Genomic DNA, 19,925 nt, shown 5'->3' on the forward strand with positions numbered 1-19,925 from the left:
TACTGTTGAGGCAAAGAGGGTGTTAAGTACCTCAGCCTTTTTCCCTCCTTTGGTGACTATATTCCCTCCCGACACCCAATAAAGAATGGAGGTTTCCTTTGGCTCTCCTTTTGTTTCTAATGCATTTACAAAAACACTTTTTACTATCCTTTACAGAAGCAGTCAGGTTAAATTCTAAATGACCTTTCGCCTCCCTAGTTTTCTTTCTGCATGACATCCTTAAACACTTCCTGAGTTGCCTGCCCCTTTTCCTAAGGTGATACGCCCTCTTTTTTTCCCTGAGCTCCTGCAAAAGCTCTCTTCTCAGCCAGGCTGATCTTTTTCCCTATCAGGTCATCTTCCAGCACTTAGGGACAACCTGCTCCTGAGCCTTCAAGATTTCTCTCTTGAAGTACATCCAGCCTTCCTGAGCCCCTTCCCTCTGAAGGACTGCTTCCCAAGGGACTTTCCTAACCAGTGTCCCAATAGGCCAAAGTCATCCTCTGGCAATCCAGAGGTCTTTGTTTAACACCCCTGGCCCTTACTTCTCTAATTATTGAAAATTCTCTCATTTCATGGTCACTGTGCCCAAGGCAGCCTCTGACCATCACATCTCCCCCCAACATTCCTCTGCCTGCAAACCATAGTCTAGTGGGGCATTGCACCTGCAGGCTCATTTTTTACCAGCTATGTGAGAAAATGCTCTTCCACTCCAGGAACCTCCTAGACTGCCTCCTTGAGCTTACAGGAGACATCCAGCAGGGTAAAGTCTCCCACAAGAACAAGGGCTGGAGATAGTGAAACACCAGCCAGTCACCTATACAATGATTTGTTTTAATCATCATCCAACACCACTAATTTTCACCCTGTAAGATATCTAAACTGAACCCTGAATGCTTTAAGGGGCATCAGCTTCCAAAATATAATCCTCGTAAAAGATGTGTAATTCTGAAAGCATCACCTTGCATCTGGCTCTAATAATGAGATCAATTTGGCAAGCAATCAAGACTTCTCAGAAAGAATTTTTACCTGTCATTGCAAGTCCTGAGTTGTTGTCACCTTATTGCAAAGCTCCCACACCTTCTTGGTGATTTCTCACAGGCAGCTCCTCGCACCACAACCAACAAACTCCAGCTCTCCCCTCACCCAGCTAACCCACTCTTTTATATCACTCATCCTCATTGGACACAGTTGTGGCCTGTTAAGGGCAGGACTGTTCCTAATCTTTGGTGATTAGTACAGCTGCATCTCCTCAGGGGTGAGATTGCCTTCTGCACTATCTTTATTTTCTTACATTCTATCCCCTCACACTGAGTTATCACACTAAACCTTCAAGTAGTTACAATGTTTCCTCAAAGAAGTATTTTTTTATTATTTCTGTTTAATATTTCATTATTTCTATTTATTATTTCTACAGTAACTTACTATGTTTTAATTTAGTTTTCATGTGTGTTACCAATTTCTTAATCTTGATCCTATTTTGACATGGTGTTTGTCAGGTCTCACGGGAGTCCATGAGGTCAACAAAATTCTTCACAATTCATCCAAATGGAAGCATTCCCTTGGGCAAGACCTGCCACACGAATGACTGCCCAGAAGACAGGAAACCTCTTCATCACTGAAATTTAGCCAAATAATTGCTTTTCAAATTTTATTTAATTTGTATGAACATTCAGAGTGCTTCTACTTTGAAAGATAGGACTTAGGTGTAGAAAACCAGCTGCTGTATCTAGGGAAGAGGCTGGTATCTTTGCTCTATGGCCATGGTGAATTTCTTACAGCTGGGAGATCTAAAACTCATTTTCTTCAAAAATTTATTCCTGAGAGATAAAGAGAACAGAAACATTTGAAAATGCACAGGCAAATCAGATGTTCTCGTACAGATACTGAGAAAATTCTGTTTAGCTACTTAGTAACTACCACTGCAAGGTAGTTCATTCTGGGTAGTAAATTAAATATATTGGAAGCTTTTGTCACCACAGGGCATTCATTCACTCTCACAAAAGAGCAGAAGTACGTTGAAGGCAAGCTTTTAAATGCTTTGAAACCAGTGGTGATGGTAAGTAGAGAGTTCAAACTAGCTGACACTTTCCCAGATAAATACGGCTAGGAAAACATATTGGATTCTATCAATTCACGGTAACTGGCAGCACTTCAAAGGGAAAATCAAATTTATTTCCTCTTGAAGGCAAAAAAAAATCATTTTAAATCTTCATGAAGAAATTGGCTTTACAGTGTACAGGCAGCTTATGTTTGTCAGGACATACCAAAAAATCGGTGCAGGAAAAGCACCATTGCAATAGTGCAGCAATGACAGTCTGGCTACACCTACCTACTAACTGTGTTTCATAAAGCAAAGAAATAACTTATTATATGTCAGTTACAGACCACCAGGAAGCACAATAAAAGGTTTGGCATTCCCAGTGTGTAAGCTGCTGAATTGCCCTGTCACTGACTCACCTCTTGAAAGCCTCCAGCTAAATCAGCATTTGACAAAAGCCAGTAGCCTTTACTCTACACAGAACAGAATTTCTTTGAAAAACTCTGTAGAAGATTAACTTTAGAAAAAAAAAAAAGAAAACAAAACTAAAGAAAATCTGACATTGTTGCCTCCTGAAGGGGATATAATTTGGTTTTAGGCTTTCCATCAGACATCTGAACAGGATGCTGTGACTTACCAGGTTGAATTGAAATGAGTAGAATTGAACTGTCTTCACCAAGAAAAAGTTCCAGCACATCTCAGGGAAGGATGATCTTTTAGGACCTTTCTTTGACACGCATCTAAGCAACCATTTGCTTTGATAAAAATAAGATCTAGATTTCTTTTCTGAAATGCATAGACTGGTTCTTTGGGGTTTTTTTTGGAAATGCATCACATTTAAGCAAAACCTTACAACAAAAGTCCGCACCACAAAGTCCTCTTGGACCTCACATTGTTCTCACTCCAAGACTGATATTCCCATTGTCACAAAAAAACCTACAGCTCCTTTCAACCAGCAAACATAAAATAATGAAGTTGTTCTTTAACTGTCAATCAATATAACTAAATTGTTTTGTTCTATTTTTGGGGGCTTTTAACCTGTACGTGGACACTTACTGAACATATGTTGTCTTGACACTTAATATGTAAACCCTCCAAATCACCAGTCCAGTGCCAAAACCCCTGGAATAATTCTGGCTGGTGGGAGGTGGGACTGCTATTTCCCAAGTTTGCCATCTTTAATTTAAGTTCTGAAGCTAATGAGAGTAGGTCTTGAAAATACCTCTAGTTTGATAAACCTACCTGGATATCCTCCCTTGAATAGTAATTATAAACATATTCATCATTACAAGTCACTGACTGCACCATCTTACAAAAGATTAATTATTTTAACTGTGACAGAGCTGTTACTTCTGTTGGTAAAATTGAGGTAGAAGAGAATTATACAGAAATGCTTCTTTGCCATTGTGCTTATTGTTAATTTGGTGATCATTAACCTGTTTTTACCATTGGTCACTGATTGATTTCTAATTCTCCAAATCAAATGCTCCCACAGCCTTTCAATCCATGACCCCAGATGGGGGACAGCAAATTTAACTCCCCAACATAAGGGTGAATGTCCCAAGAAACTGCAGGACTGGCGAAGGGTCTGGAGAGGAAGCTGAATGAGGAGCAGCTGAGGTGACTTGGTCTGTCCAGCCTGGAGGAGACTGAAGGGAGACCTCACAGCAGTTACAAATTCCTCATGAGGGGAAGAGGAGGGGCAGACACTCATCTCTTCTCTGTGGTGACAGTGACAGGACCCAAGGGAATGGCCTGAAGCTCTGTCAGGGGAGGTTTAGGTTGGATATTAGGAAAAGGTTCTTCACCCAGAGTATGGCTGGGCACTGGAACAGGCTCCCCAGGGGAGTGGTTACAGCACCAAGGCTGACAGGATGAATAAGTGTTTGGGCACTGCTCTCAGGCACATGGTGTGACTCTTGGGGTGTCCTGCACAGGGCCAGGAGTTGGGACTCAATGATCCTGATGGGTCCCTTCAAACTCAGCATATTATATAATTCTATGGTAAATTCAAACAAGCCAAAATTTACTAAAATATACCTTTTCTAAACAACCCCAATTACATTCAGGACTGTGAGAATGAAATTTCTCTCTTCGGAAAACTGAGAAACATGAGGTGCAAAGCTTTCAACCTGTCTTCTCTCCAAGAAGCAGTCTCTGAGCAATCCAAGTGTGCAGTCAGCAGTGCTTTAAAAAGGATGTGCTGTGTAAAGTCACGCAAAGCTTCTAAATTAAAAATTTCTCTCTCCCATAAAACAAAGGGAGGGCTTAAGTCAGGCCAGCCAAGATTACATGTGATTTTCCCTAAAACTTGTCAGACAACTTCAGCTGAAACATACTTATCAACAAATTCTGAAAGCACCAAAAGTTCTCAAAGTTTTATCACAACGGTCTCTCTGCTGTTTGTCTTCTAAAGCAAAGAAAAGCAGGTGTTTGCCAAAGCTAATCTTGGTTTTACTTTTTATTAATAAAAAAGATGAGATTCTAGTAAGAAAGGCAAAATTAAAGCAAACAGCCTAGTTATCTAAGGCATAAGAATTTGATTCCATCTGTGAATCAAGAATGCAAGTGTGTGAACAGCTGTAAGTCTACAAAGGAAAAAAAAAAAGAAAACCCAATAAACCACCCCACACCACTGTTGGTGCAGACATTTGAGCCCTGCTTTCACCTGCATGTATTGCAAGTACTCTCAGTGTTTAAAATGAAGTTATGCTGAAGAAACAGGTGGAGATTTTTATAGTTATTATTACAACAGGAGGAACGGTAAACAGCAGCAGAGGAGACTAGTGTGCCTTACCTGCCTCTTCCTTAAACTATCCTGCATCTGCCAGCTTCACCAAAACACTTGCAAGGGTGAATGCTCAGGTAGCACTAATACTCTAATTTTAAACATTACCTCATGTAACAAAACAAAAAGAAAGAACTACTTGCTATGATGTGAAACATGAACTTCCTTGAGAAAAATAGTTTGCTCAGAGTAATTTCTGGTTTGGGAAAGTAGAAGAAAGCTATTAATTGTTTGATATAAAGCTATGCCAACTGATATAAATATCCTTCAGTCAAAAGTATGGAAACTGAATTCTTCTTGCATTTGATATGATTATACTCTATAATTCAGTGGCAGCACAAAATTTTATACACAGCATGAGATACCATCTTGGTGCCTTTTTGAATGGCTTTCAGTTTTCTTTGTTATCATTCACCATGTGTGTGGATGTCAACTAGATCTATTTGAATGTCTAGGGTATATTTTTTCTCAAAATGCCAATTGCTTTTTTCTATGTGGTAAAGCCAAAAGACTGCAATCTTTTAAACTCTATCTCTGGTCAAACCCAAAAGCACATTTTTTGCTTGTTACTTGGCTGATAACTCCTCCATATTCTTTACCCTCCCACTCCCAAAATGTTCATGAACTATATTGAACATTTAACTCCTGAACTATTGTGAAGAAATGGTTGAGACTGAGCAGATAGGTTGGTGCTACATCACTATATATTTATCTGAGATGGGTGTTGAACAGAACTCCTTATTTTCTTTAATAAAAACACCATTATGTGCACAATAAAATGACTAAGAAAAACCATACAAGAGCTAGGGAGTTCTCACAGAAGTAATGTGCTTTGGCGTTCCTGATTACAGGTGCATTTGGTTTGGTTCTAACTTAAAAGGAATTCTGAGAATCTTGGACAACTTGCCTCAATTAAAAATAAAAAATTAAATCATAATTATGTTACTTGAGTCAATTGTTAAACCCCTCTTGCTGTACATGCATTAAACAAGTTTTACCCCCTCAGAGAACTAAGGAGGTACCAGCCAATACTGACTCTCCTGTAGGAAATACTTTAAGGTAACTGCTCACAGAACTGCGAGAGGGGTGGAAACTGCAACCATCAGCCATATCTCATTTTTAAAGGTGAGCAGTCATGCAGGGAGGATCATGCAGGATTTTAGAATGATCTAAAACTCCACTTAGGCACTAAACAACCATTTCCAGTTCAGAGAGCAGGCCATAATGGAAGCCACTTGAATTACTTACAGGTGCTGAATGGGAGCTTTTGTGGGGTCTGGACGTGTGGCTGTGGTACTGCAGGCAGTGCAGCAAGCTGCCAGGTGCCAGCTGAGCCACAGCTACCCTGGAGGCTGTGTCCTTCCCCTTCCCGCAGAAAATGTAAGGAAAAGTGAAGTATGGCTTCTCTCAGTGACATCAGTTACACACGGGCTGCAGATCCTGCTTTGCCTCCAGCACACCTGTTATTTCACCAGATTAACTGCTGCCTTTGGGGCTGATTCCAAGGAGCCCATCATTCAAATCAAACTCAGTTCTCTTTATGTTAATGGCGTTTTATTTCAAAATATATTAACCATTCTGTGCTTACAAAGGACTGCAGTGTGAATACAATATCAAGTTAAAAGCTTCTTAGACCTGCTACAAAACCCATTTTTATTAGGATGAGAACTGGTGCATACAATCAAAATTATTTAGTTTAAATACCTCTGCAGTCTACACAAGTAGTTCTCAACCTTAACTTACACATTTCATTGGGCCACAGATGGACAAAGGGGTTATATTGTCAGTATTATACATGCACAACCAGGTACTCTATCAAACCAAATTACTGATAACATCACTTTTGAACACAGCTCCATTCTGAAGATGTATCACACATACAAACAAAATTTGCATCAACAGACAATAGAAGTTATTGCTCCAAATCCCCATGGGGCTGGTAGGAACACACACTTTAGAACAACCTGTGCTCTGTAATGCAAAACATCTGCTGCTAGGTTTCAGTAGGGTGTAGCCAGTCTTAGGATAGGATATCAAAAGTTTCTTTGGATTTGGGTTGGTGACATTTCCCAAGGGGAAAAAAGCTCCAACCCTCCCACATCTTTTGACCAAAACATCAAATGTTAGCTAGCATACATAAATAAATATATATATAGGTAAGAACCTAACCGCTGATATTAAAAGTTGGTTTCCAACCATCCAACCATCACTAAAGCACAGAAAATTGGTTTTTAAAGGAAACAATCTGAACAAATTGAATGCTTGCTGAGTATACTCATGATGACAGATGACAAGCTGAAAACACTGATCTGCACAGACAGTAGGTTATGAAGAACACAAAAGTAGTTTTTATTGATACTTGAGAAAGATTCTGGTTTAGGCTGAGACTGGCAGTTAGAGTAGTAAACACTGGGATTTTGTTTTTCCAACCTTATGGCCCAGATGCCAGTTCTTAAGCCTAATGAACTTTTGTAGCATGGCTACTTTTTGGCTTTGTGATGTCTCTTACATTTAATCTACACGAATACCATGAAACATTTCTTTAGGTTCTCAGTGGATCGCTGTCTATGACACTCTAGTGGGCAAGAAGTGAGGCTAGGAGAAGAAATCAACTTTTTGCTTTAAAAACATCATTCTAAAAATTCTTCATATATATATATATATATGCTAGAGCACTCAATCTGCTTTATCAGCTTGCAGATTTCACTCTGCTGCAAGCAAATCTGCCCTGCATCTCACTCAAACCTGGCTTTGGTGTCACCAAATAGTATTTATATTAAAAATTTAACCTTTAATTTAATGCAACATGAATTATATTTGTCCAAGTCCATGCATATGCAGAGCAGATCAAGGATGCATTTATTTCCAATTAGCACTTCTTTCCTGAATTGGACATACTATTTCAGTATGGACATTGAAAGCACGCCTTCAGGTTCTGGAATCAATTCCCAAAGGGGGATGGAAGCAATACTCTCATGTACTAAACCATACTCCAAACAAGATACCAGAGGGGGTGTGGATGAGTTTAAGAGTTTGGGGAACTGAAGATTTATTTCATTACCTAATTATTTTGGCAGTTTTTTAGAGGATGTGTGCAAATACTTCCAGAAACAGCAATCTCTCTGCAATGCATTACTAGCAGCTTTTCCCTACTTTACATGAACTACAATAAAACAGTGGTAGTCACGCTGCCAGGATTTGCTTGGCTCTTCCTCAATCTGTATCAAGTAAACATGAATTGTAGAAAATGTTGCTTGTTTTCATTATGTACAGGCACTATTTTGTTCTCAGGTATCTTAAAAAAATTAGGACAAAATTTCAGTTAAAGTCTGAATAGGACAGAGACTCTCAATATTTATATAACACTGCATATCAATATATACATTTTCAAACCCAATGCAGAATGCCTGAATATGTTTATGACTTTTGGCATTGTTTCTTTCAAAACATCAATTTTGCACGTTGGTTTTTTTCTTATTTCCAATTTTATCACTTAAAAGAAATTTTGGAAAATTTTACCATACAGCATTAAGGTACCTTAGTAAAACTGACAGATCAACAGTACCAGGTCAAAGATCAAGTCTCCGTAATGTTTGTTAAGAGTTTTGAGAGATTCTAGTTTTGTACAAATAGAAATAATAATGAAATTGTTGAAGGTGGCTTCAGCAAAAAGTGTAGGAACTAAGAAGAAACCCTTTGAAATACAAATCAATACAGAGTTTATAAAGATGATGCATCCATGGATTTAAGAGATGTCAGCTGACACTCAGTAAAGATTATCTGGCAAATCAATTTTCTCTTGCAAAATTGCAAACTTCAAGGTAAGCAACTGCATCTCTAGAAGAATGCTACTTCTGCTATTAAACCTAATGAATGCTACCTCCAACCCCAGCACCCTTCAGTACCCTCAAAGGAAATCACAGCCATTTCCAGAGGTAGCATCCATTAAGGTGGCACCATCCACAGTGACAAATTAAAGTCAATAAAATATAAACACAATGTTTGAATAAAGGCAGCTGTGGAAACACCCACTACCAATGATGCAAAGCTATGGAATCTCAGAAGAAAAATGGTATTTTTCAATCCTCAGTATCAGGTCCATAGGAAAGGCTACACTGCAGTATTCCTAGTACTAAGGATCAGCAGCATAGCAACTCAGCCACTGCTTTTACTGGAGAACAATTTCATCCAGTTTTGTTTATTCAGGCTTTCTGAAAAACAATGTTGAACATTGCAGCCATACACCTATTTCAAAAGTTATGCCTACACCCACAAATGAAAAATACTGGAGACAGCATCCAGCTTTCCCTGAACAATCTTATTTTAACTAAACAGATTATGGATTTCCTATTCCAATAATCTCTGACAAAATACACATCCAGTATATCCTCCTCCCCTGTGTCTTTAAGAGAAGGCCCACAGAGCTTGAAATCAGACAAGTTGAAGTGTACCTGCACACACACAGAGTACTCTGCATGGAAATATCATGTGGGTATCAACTTAACTTCTGAAAAATGTGCATCATATGTATTATTATAATGTTAAACTGTTCCTTTTTAAGCAGCCTTTCAAAATAAGTCATCTCTGCTCCCACTTGGTAATGGTGCACCTGTGCTGAAAGCCACCATATTGTAGCAAGGCTGGCAAAATGAATGTGTGCCAGGTTCTTGCCCATTGCAGTCTGTTCCTTGATGGATCCAATTAAGCCAGTATGTACAGTGACCTGAAGCTAACATGACACAGTCACCTGGGCCAGCTCTGCTACAGCAGTGCTCAGCCAAGGTACAGGAAGGAAAGGCTAACTCAGACTTGAGTGCCAGAAACAGCACCAGCCCTTTGGCACTACACTTGATTGCAATTCCCCAAGGAGAACGATAAAAACCACCACAGTTGAATTTCACAATACCTTAAGACCACATTGTCTTGCATTACTATGAGCATTCCCTTCTGAACTCTAAATTATTGAACACTAAATGTACTAAATACACTTCAGTAAGTACCTGTTCCTGGAATGACTGTTTACAGTAAAGCTAAAGACCATCAACATCTTGCCTACAAGCAAGAAGAAAAGATGGCCTCTCCTAAGAAAACCACACTGCAGAGAGTGGTGGGGCTTTTTTTGTTGGTTGGGTGGTTGTTGTTGTGGGATCTTGGAGCAGGGAGTTGAGCTAGTTTTTTTGAAAGCTACAATCCATGTACTAAAATCTTATCCCACTGAACTGCTGGTTGTTTTTGCAAATGAGGCAATATAACCATGAACTGGCACTTTTCAAAGACCAGATGTCAAAATGACCAGTTTGATTATTTTCAAGACTGATCTATACTAAACCATTCTTACAAAGGCTGAGTCTGCTCAGAAAATAATATAGATTGCTAAATACCCAGTGACAAGGTCTTCTATTTCTGCTGGTAATTAGACACTTGCTAAACATGAAACCCAAATAATCAAAGTATGCTCTTTCATAAGGTGGTATTTTGTGGTTTTGGGGGTTTTTGTGTTTTTGTTTTTTTTTTTTTTTTTTTCCTAAACATGGTGAAAATCAGTGATTATTTCCTATTCCAAGAAGGTGTTATTGGAAGTTTTGTTCCTTATTTTTCTTTTCTTTTTGGTAGTATATGTTACTGCACCATTACTGAACCATACAGTTGGTTCCTCAATCAAGTACAGCAGACAGCATGAGCTCCTGAAGCTACATTTACTGACTACATTTACTACATGTACTATGCATGGTTCTTCATGGCAAGTCTGAGCTGAATTTGGGACAGAAAGCATCAAAATGAAGCCTCATTTCAAAGGAGGACAAACTAAAAAACATTCCATCAGATGTGAGTTCTCTATATAAAAGGATTCCATGATGGAAAAGGAACATTTCAAAACAGCACTGCATCTTCCCAGGTGATTTTACTCGTTTGCATTACTGAAGTTAATGGCGTCTCAGTCATGGTTTAATCTTCACTGCAGAGACCCTTCTTTGATCTAAGGCAATTGGTTGAAGGGGAAGAAGAAAACTTAAAACCAAACAAAATAATGCATTTTAATGACTCTTTAAAATGACCAAGTCGAGTACCACAGGAGTATGAAAGATTGTCTCAGAAAATGGGATAGCAAATGTGGACAATAAACATGTTTTGACCAGTTAGCAAAGAGGTGCTTTAAATACTGTCTACAAGAAGCTACAACAAAAACACAACAATTCAGTGCAAAACTGTGAACTAAAAAAAAGTAATACAATAAAGAAGTTGCCTAAATATCACGGTGGTCTCATTCCACCTGGTTAGAAAGTTGCAGGAGTATTTTAGTAAAGCCTGAGGTTTCCCCACATCCTCCACCCTAGCCACCAACGATTATAAAAATGTCTTTCACTTAAGCTTTTTCCATGAGCCACAAAACCAAGGAGATGAAACAGATACTTGATTCAAGCAACACATTCTTCTTATTCAGTTAATGATGTGTAGATCTTTCAGAATTTAAAATATTAAATGGTATGTTTCCATGTTTTGATAAACCTGAGTCACCCTACTAAATTGAGCCCAAGTCTGTCCCTCAAGCACATACCTGCAAGTGTGCACAAACTGCATACTTAACCCCTCTCATTTAAAACATACAATTTTATCAGTAAAATTGCAGCAGCTTATTTTGAAAATCTGAGGAGCAGAGTATTTGTGTCTTGTTAGGCAGCCTATTTATTGCAAACCTACAGCAGGACTTTCTTCTTTTCTCAGTACCAGAGTACTTTCCAATCACCTTCCATGGCAATGTATTTTTCAAAACAATGTAAAAATACATACAATATCATAGAAAGAACCTTCCAAATCTGTCAGCACTCCCAGAACTCAAGTAAAACATCTGCAAGCTGTTTGTGCACATATCTTAGATATCCTTATCCCTGGATAAGATCCCTTTGTTTCAAGCATTGAATTACTGTCAACAATAAATAAATACAAGGCATGCCTATATTTTGTACAACTCATTATCAATCAAATTCTGAAATCAATTTGAGTTACTGGAAACTGAATGGCGGTTCTTTGGTTAAGCAAGTGCATCTGCTACTTTGTACTAGGGCCTCACTGGATTTGTGGAAAAGCTGTGCAAGTATGAAATATTTACCAAAACCCTACTTCTCATTTACAAAAAGGATCCACTTATAAAGATCCATTGTGTCAAAATGCTTTGACAATCAATACAAAAGGCCTTAAATGTCACCAAAGCTGCATTTTAAGCAAAATTACATATTCAGGATCTTTGCTTATTAATAAGATGCACCTTAATATATTAAGATATATCCTGTATCTCAGCAAGATATGCGGCCAGACGCTTACAGGGTTAAAAAGCCCCAAATGAGCTAAACCAAAATCCATGCTCTCTCCCCGTTTTTTCTGGTAGTAAAATTTGTTTAAAAAGTGAATGGAACTCAGCCACAGCATTTGAAAACCAACATTAAACAATCCCCATGAAACTTCTTCCAGTTACTGGAAGGAGATGTGACTATTCTACATTACTACTGTCTGAAAACACTTAAGGCCTTTGATTAAATTTAGTTGACAAGATGACTCCACTGGGAGGGTGGATAAACAGCAAAATATTATCAGATTTTGCTGAAAATGGGGGCAAGATTTAAACTATTTAAACAAGTCTTCCTATGTCAGTAAGAGGAAAACTCACATTTAACAGTTTGCATTTCTATAAATATCAGGAAGATTTTTAAAATACCAGTCTCTAACAACATTAAATTTCAGTGCGTGTAAGTGAATAATATTTAAGTGTTATTATGAGTTACAGATGATGGTTGAAGCTTATAAAGAAACACCTTGAGGAGAAGCAAACTATTATATTATACTTTCATTTCACAATGAGTGGTTTGCCCTTCTTTTGCCACCAGATTGCCTAAAAATAAATATTTTGGAATTACAGCTTTCTTTAAAGCTACTACAGTTTAATAAGACAAATAATCCAATAAATAAAAGCCAAGTTAGTAATTTCAGCAGATAAGATAACGACTCCAGTGGATGTACCTGTCCTCTTAACTATTCTTTTGATAAGACAGAGGTCTTCAAAGTCTTCAACAAGGCAGCTGACTGTGTGTTGGTATGCAAAGCCATGGGAAGTAGACATTCTCTCTGGAAGAGGCAAAGTGCACAATAATGTAAGGCCAGCAGATGTTCTCGTGCTTTCTCCTAAAACCCAGTCTATGCTTCCCTGTGAGCTGCCCCCAGGCACAGCTGGGAAGGGACAGAAGGCCATCCGTGGCTGTTGTGAACCCAAGACAGAAGACAGCGATTCCCTCCTGTTGCAGAGGTACAGCCCAGCACCTCCCTCACTCTGCAGACATTTTCACCTCCTCGGGGCTCTCTCTAGGTGACCTGGGAGATGGAGGGAGGAAAACAAAAGTGAAAAGTAAGACACAAATCTGCCCAGTGATTCCAAACAATTGTTTCTGATAAAATAAAGGAGAACCAAACACACATGAGGATTTTTTGTGTACTTGGAAGCTCTATCTGTTTCATACAGGGCAACTGGAACGTAACTTTTACAAGCCAGAGACTACAGACAGGTCCAATTAGCAGTTTTTCTCCTTAATTACACAGATGAAAGGAGACAGCACTATTCATGTGAATAAGGCAAAGAATTATTTCTGACAAGCAGAGAATACTCTTCAAGATACATGTATAATGAGCTAACCTACATAGTTTAACAAGACAGTAGAAATATTAAAAGAGCTACTGTTGTTAATATTGCCACAATGTGATTTACAATTCTAAGTAGTTATTCAATTATGAGTTTATTCCTAACTGTATTATTATTATTATTCCATTCCTAACTGTACAGTTTAAAGATACATTTCTATATTCCATAATTCTGTAACTTCAATAATGACATTACTAAGGACAATACTTTTAATGGAAAAATGGCATATAATGGTATCACATTTTTTAAAATCTAGGAAGGTTTATACTTTGCGGTATTGTACATTAGGACATAAAAAGGAAGTAATTTGGGGCAGGCCCCTTTTTAAGGGCAATGAACTCTTAGATATTCATAATAAGAGTTTAAAAATTATGTTCAATCATTTCCTAGCACAACAGCAACATATAAATTAGAGGACATAAACGTATTATCAGCAAATTTTCTAAAGGAGCCTTCTCTAAGAGGCTAAGAGACATTAAACAAACACTTCCCATACACATGTTCCAGTGAGTTCTTTACTTAGCCATACTTTTTATTTCTAGAACATGGGACAGCTGAATCCTCTTCAAATACTACAATACTCACACAGATGTGAGTGCACACTACTATATAAATCCAAGACACACATGCCCTACACCTGTGAACAGGTACACTGATGTGTGTGAAAACAATTCATACAAGTAAGGCATTTCCAGCTCACCGGTAAATCTGTAATGGCCATGCTGCCTGTGATGGAGTGGGCACAGAATTCGTTGGACTCACCAACATGGCACTATATATATTGGAAGCAACCACAAGTATACAAAGGAGAATTGGTCCTATGATGGCCCCTTCCAGTCCCAGGTAATATGCTCCACCAGCTACTGCAAGGCCTGTCAGGTAAGGGTGACCCCCTCTGCCACAAGAACAATAAAATTAAATTAAGAACAACAAACACAGCATTATTAATTAAGAAATGTGAATTAATACTGAAGTTTTATTAAGCTTAGGAAACGACCCATCTAGCTATAGCTACGCATATTCACACTATAAACTGCTGTCTGAATGACTGCACAAAGGTTCTGGGCTGTATTCCCATGACAGATCAAACACTGCTTGTAGCCTGGAATGCTGGTAAGATCCACAGTGGAATAGTTACTTTACAGACACCTGCTGAACAATGTCTGAAGGACTCAATGGCAAACACACTGCCATTTTGAGAGTGGAAAGATGGTTGGTTACACAGATTGTTCATGCTTTATGGTCAAGAACTGTTGAAGTTTATTTTAACACAATTAGCAACAGGTTAATATGAGGACCCCTGAGCAAAGCCATTCAAGTTAGCTGATGACTTGCAGTGCATCTTTTAAAGAACAGTTAGCATACAGTCTTTAAAGAAATAGCCATATCTTCTCATTTTGTTATAAAAAACCGTCTCAGAATTAGTGTTTGCTATCATTAGCTTTTAACATTTTCAGATGAAAAACAAAACTGGATTTTAATGAGCACATTAATATTTACTGGAAAGTTGGGGCCAGAAGAGCTTTTTGATAAGAGCTCTTATGGCAACAAGTAAACCATGCCATTTTTATCCTCTCTATCTCAGATTCACATTTTGCACCTGTGTTCAGCTGCAAAATGTGAATCCTACCAACAGCATTTACACAAAACCTGCTCATCATTCTTCATTCTTTATACCTAAAATAATGATGGCAATATGAAATTGTAGAAGAAAAACTACAGCTGAAACTTGGCACACAGTTCCCAGGAAGTTCCTCTAAATTCTGAGTGTAATACATAGAAAATGCCAGCTAGTCAATTCAGAGCTCCAGCAGCTCCTGAGGTTTCTACCATGATCCTGATTTCTACTCAAGTCCCAAATTTTAAGTCTTGACCTTCAACACAACCATGTGCAAAACAAGGCCATGAAACATGACCTATTAAATCTGACACACCTGTCAGAATCATGTCTCATCCAGATCAAACTTAACCTACTGGCAGGACCAGCCTGCTCTCCTGAGGAGACAAACGTGGCCTGAAGTTTTATGTTTCTCCAACAATAGACATTATTAATTTCTAATCCTTTAAAAACTTCAATTTTTTCCCAGCATTTGCATCAGTTTAGACATTCTTTTGTCTAGTTTTCTAAATTAAACAATATATGACATAATCAAATAGGACTACAGTACAAAGGTAATCCATTTGGAAAACCCTGCATAACCTAATTATAGCTATTTCAAATAGGTTTAATCTAATCTGCAAGACATCATGATGCTCACTGTTCAATTTATTGGGAAGAACAATTTTCCTCCACTGTCAGAAAATCTATTCCTCTCCCATATATTTTCTGGACAGTAAACAGAGTTTGTATCCTCTACAGTCCAAAAAAAATGTATTCTAGGAAGCAGAAGAATTATTGGCTATTTAAATAGCTACTAACCTTAAACTTATCCATGATTTATTGTTGGGAAAAAAATGTAATTTGATTATACTTCACCTGTTAGGTTTAATTAATGCAAAATAACTACATAGCCACAGTCTATGAAAATTAGTATTAATATTTGGCATATTATCATTAGGTATCCTCTGTTCAGTGTAATTATATTTAGCAAACAAAAATACTAATTTCTAACAACACAGAAGTGAACCACTTTATTCTACATTAACTCTATTTTTTTTTTGGTCCCAAAATAGCTCATGGTTTTATCTGCTCTGCAGCATTATCTGGCATTAGGAGATAAAAAGAAAATGCTACACACCTTTACTCAGTAATTAGATAAACAGAAAACATAAACTAATTCTAACAACCCAACTGAAACAGTTCATTTTGCTGATGTTGAGTTCAAGACCTCTGAAGTGTCAAAGCTCATAGAAAAGTGGCCTGGGAAAATGAAAGCACTTAGGCCAGTAAAACTGCTTGCTATGAGGTTATTCCTGAGCTTGAAGATACTGTTTTGCATGCTTCAGAAAAATGAGTTTAATTAAAGTCCATCAGTGACTGTCAATCATTTTTACAATGCTAATTTTAAAAACTGTTCAATGTACTTACCCTGATATATCTGAATAAATTGCTGTATCTACAAAATAGGTTGGCAAGAGGTGAAAAACCAAGAGCAGAAGGGCTTTGCATCCCTGTCCTTGCACAAGCCACAAATCTAGGACTGCAGGGACTGCTGCCCAGTATGTCCCCAGAAATGGCACTGCTCCAAGGATTGCTGCTAATGCTAGAGCACACAGAAGGAGAAGTGAAAAAAAGATCACAGAAACATATTTCACAAATATATTTACAGTTACATTCTGACACTTTGGCCACACCAGTAAGTCCCTCTTCCATCAAGTGCTATAAATAAAGCATTGAAGAAGTGCCACATGAGGCTCTTGGTGTTTTATGGCTGTGGTTTAGGAACATTCCCCATTCAGCAACTGACAGTCATAAGGAGTTAAGAGGCATCAGTTTAGAAAAACTTGAAGTTGTACCAATCATGTACATTTCTTGCTGTGTAAAAAAGCAAATGAACCTAAGTCTCACTCTAACTTACTGCATCTCCTGCAGGCATCCATAATAGTGAGAAAGCAGGAAAACATGAGATTTATGACATATATTTCTGTATGCAAATGTGTGCACACAGCTGCACACCCTTCTGCTTATAACAAAGACATGTTGTAATCTAAAGCAATACAGATCTGCTGCCACTACAATTTAATGCACCTCCTGTATTATAATACAAAGCACAACTAAGTGGAGTCTCATTAACCAGAAAGCAAAAACCTTTAAGATTTCGCATGTAGTTGAAAAAAGTAAGACTGATTACTTTCTAAGTAGTTATAGTGACAATCAATGTCTTTAAGACAGTTGCACTTTACAATACAGCCATTTCCCATTATACTGGGGTTTGTTGCTTCATAGCTTTCCCTTATGCCTCCTTGTACACAAACATTTTGCAATTACTATTATTATCATTCTTTAGAGAAAGAAGGGCAAAGAAGAACAGGGGAGAAGGATTTTCTCTGAGAAACTGTCCAGCCATTTCCAAAACTAGGATTAAATAATAAAAGAAAACCAGAGGCTGGTAATACAGTCAGACAACACTACTGAGAATAAGAAGCATTCCTTTATCATGCATTTCCATGATACCACATCTTCCTGCATTTAGGCATCTTGAAAAATCAGCACCTGTCAACTGTGAAAGAAACAGAAGCCAAGACAGGTAGAATAAAGTTTAAACCTGAAAATACTTGGACTGAATACAAGGGAGAAGGAATTGGCTCTAGCAAATAAAACAGAAAGAAGAGGTAAAATCGCTGGCACGGAATGTGTTGTGAAAACAGAAGAAGGCAAGGCTCAGGGTAAGACAGCAATCAGGGCCTTCTCTCCACCCTTTGCACAGCCAAATTCTCCAAGATCAGACCTAAGGTTGTCAGCAATACTTAATATTTCCGATTTTGTGCAATAAATACTTACATAATATTAGTTATGAATATAATTGCTCAAATCCTTACCAGATGGTATGAAGACTATGTTAATCCCAAATATAGTGTGAGTCAGCCAAGTGTAGAGTCCATAGAACCCAGCCATTTTGAGGGAAGCATCAAACACACCTCTAAAACGACCAAAGAAACTCTGTTAATTTTTATTAGCAAGAGGATTCCAAGAACTACAAAGACACACACACACACAGGTTGCTTTGAATAACTGAAAAGCCATCAGTGTCACAAATAACACATCTCAAAATGTAACACTGAACCCTTTGTACATCTGTTCCCTCTGAGAAGAATAAATATTCACCACGTATGTAATTAAAAGCATTTAGACACAAAAAAATGGGTTCCAGGGATAGATGCCTTGAAAGAAACTGCTCAATTATCAGACCACACTCTCTATCAAAAATAACCTGTTTTCTATGAGAAGCAGTACCCTTCTACATACAAAGTACTTTTTCTTTCCTCTTTTCCACTTCTAGGTGTTCATTCATTTTCTTTATCTGCTTACATTTCTTTACCTGCCCTTTTTCACTGGATCCTCCCAGCTTTTAGGTTGCTTATTAGGCTACATTATTAAAAACCAAATGGTAAATCTGGGAACCTAATTCAATCCTGCTGAAACAGGACTGAATCCAAAGTTCCCCTCTCTCAAGCATGATCATAGCTTTATGAGACAGTGAACAGGAGCTAAGTGCTGTGACATTTTTACAGCACTAGGGCAGGTACACACGTGGAATATCCCATAACTGAACTGGAAATCCATGCCTTAGATCTACAGTCACAAAAAACCATAATCTCAAACTGCTAAATCTCATTATTGTATTATGTCAGTTTTTCACCCATATTTGAGAAGCCAAGTTTCCTGAAATCACTATTTCAGCTTGAATCCAAGAAACCAAGTCCCACAGCTCAGAAGAGTCCTAACAGTTCCATCATTGCACAAGGGGTGGCCCATGCACCCTCTTAGCAAAGATAAATGTGAAGTCTCCTGATGTTAATTTCTCATTCATGTTAATTCCCATAACTCACAGTGATTGTGTCTTGGCAGTTTTGGAGCTCTGGCAGCAGGGCAAAGAGGACAGGAAACCATACAACAGCAATCTTTCAAGAGCATAGAAAAACTGCCCTTTCTGGATCTAAAGTCTGTAACAGCACAGTTTCCGTCTTCCATTGAGTCCATAAAGCCTTGTAGCAAAGAAACCTGTGATTTTGTGATATTAAATTACTAGGTAGAATCTTTTCTGAGCTACCAAGAAGAAGTCCAAAACAGGAGTTTCGACTTGGAGTTTTTGCTTCTTTGGCCACTATCCTCATTTTTATTTCTGTAGGCAGTGTGCATATTTTTGCCATTGTTTCCTACCTAAGGGCTCACTTTTAGATTTCTACATGACTTCAGAATCAAAATAATCTTATTTAAAATTCAATCACTGGAAGCTATGAGTGCATAATAAACCTCACACATCAACACAACTGTTCAAAATGTGAGATTCTCTTAACAGACTAACCAGAAACAACTGTTGTCAGCCATTTTCCCCTCCAAAAGAGGGAAAGAAAAAATAAAGAAATAAAGCAAGCTTTAAAGAATGACCTGAAATAACAAGTCTAATCTTTGATAGGCAATAATTACATGGTACAAAAAGAAAGGCAGAGAACATTTACAAATATGTGGTGGCATCAGTAAAAAAAAGATGAACATTTAGATGAACTTTTAGAATTTTAAAATGGAAAGTCAGACCAAAATATATAAAATCTACACATTTTGAAGTGTTACAAACTCACTTGTACTTGAGTTATAAGAAATGAAGGTTCAGACATAAAAAAAAAAAAAAATTTGGAAAGGAGGCAAGAAAATCCCAAGATCCAAGGCCACAGTAACAATGTTAAATGTGAATTTGCATTAAAAATTCAAGATATTTCATACTTTAGCTACGCAAAAGTCTTAATTTTCTGCATTTTTGTGACATCTAACT

The 19,925-nt window shown here is 37.8% G+C and overlaps 1 protein-coding gene across 2 annotated transcripts in view; it reads right to left on the reverse strand.

The window, feature by feature from the left end:
- Positions 1-6,336: 6,336 nt before the first annotated feature.
- TMEM245 (transmembrane protein 245) overlaps positions 6,337-19,925 on the reverse strand; it is a 77,860-nt gene continuing 64,271 nt past the window's right edge. For both annotated transcript variants that reach the window (XM_071455086.1, XM_071455079.1), the window contains 4 exons: positions 17,974-18,074; positions 16,523-16,697; positions 14,195-14,389; positions 6,337-13,169 (listed from right to left, as the gene is read on the reverse strand). In XM_071455086.1, the coding sequence (XP_071311187.1) occupies positions 13,124-13,169; positions 14,195-14,389; positions 16,523-16,697; positions 17,974-18,074 (517 nt within the window). In that variant the 3' untranslated portion in view covers positions 6,337-13,123. The remainder of the gene's footprint in view (positions 13,170-14,194; positions 14,390-16,522; positions 16,698-17,973; positions 18,075-19,925) is intronic.

Source organism: Agelaius tricolor, unplaced genomic scaffold, assembly GCF_023055355.1.
Source record: "Agelaius tricolor isolate 1412-34295 unplaced genomic scaffold, bAgeTri1.0.p SCAF_2, whole genome shotgun sequence".
Classification (NCBI taxonomy): Eukaryota; Metazoa; Chordata; class Aves; order Passeriformes; family Icteridae; genus Agelaius; species Agelaius tricolor.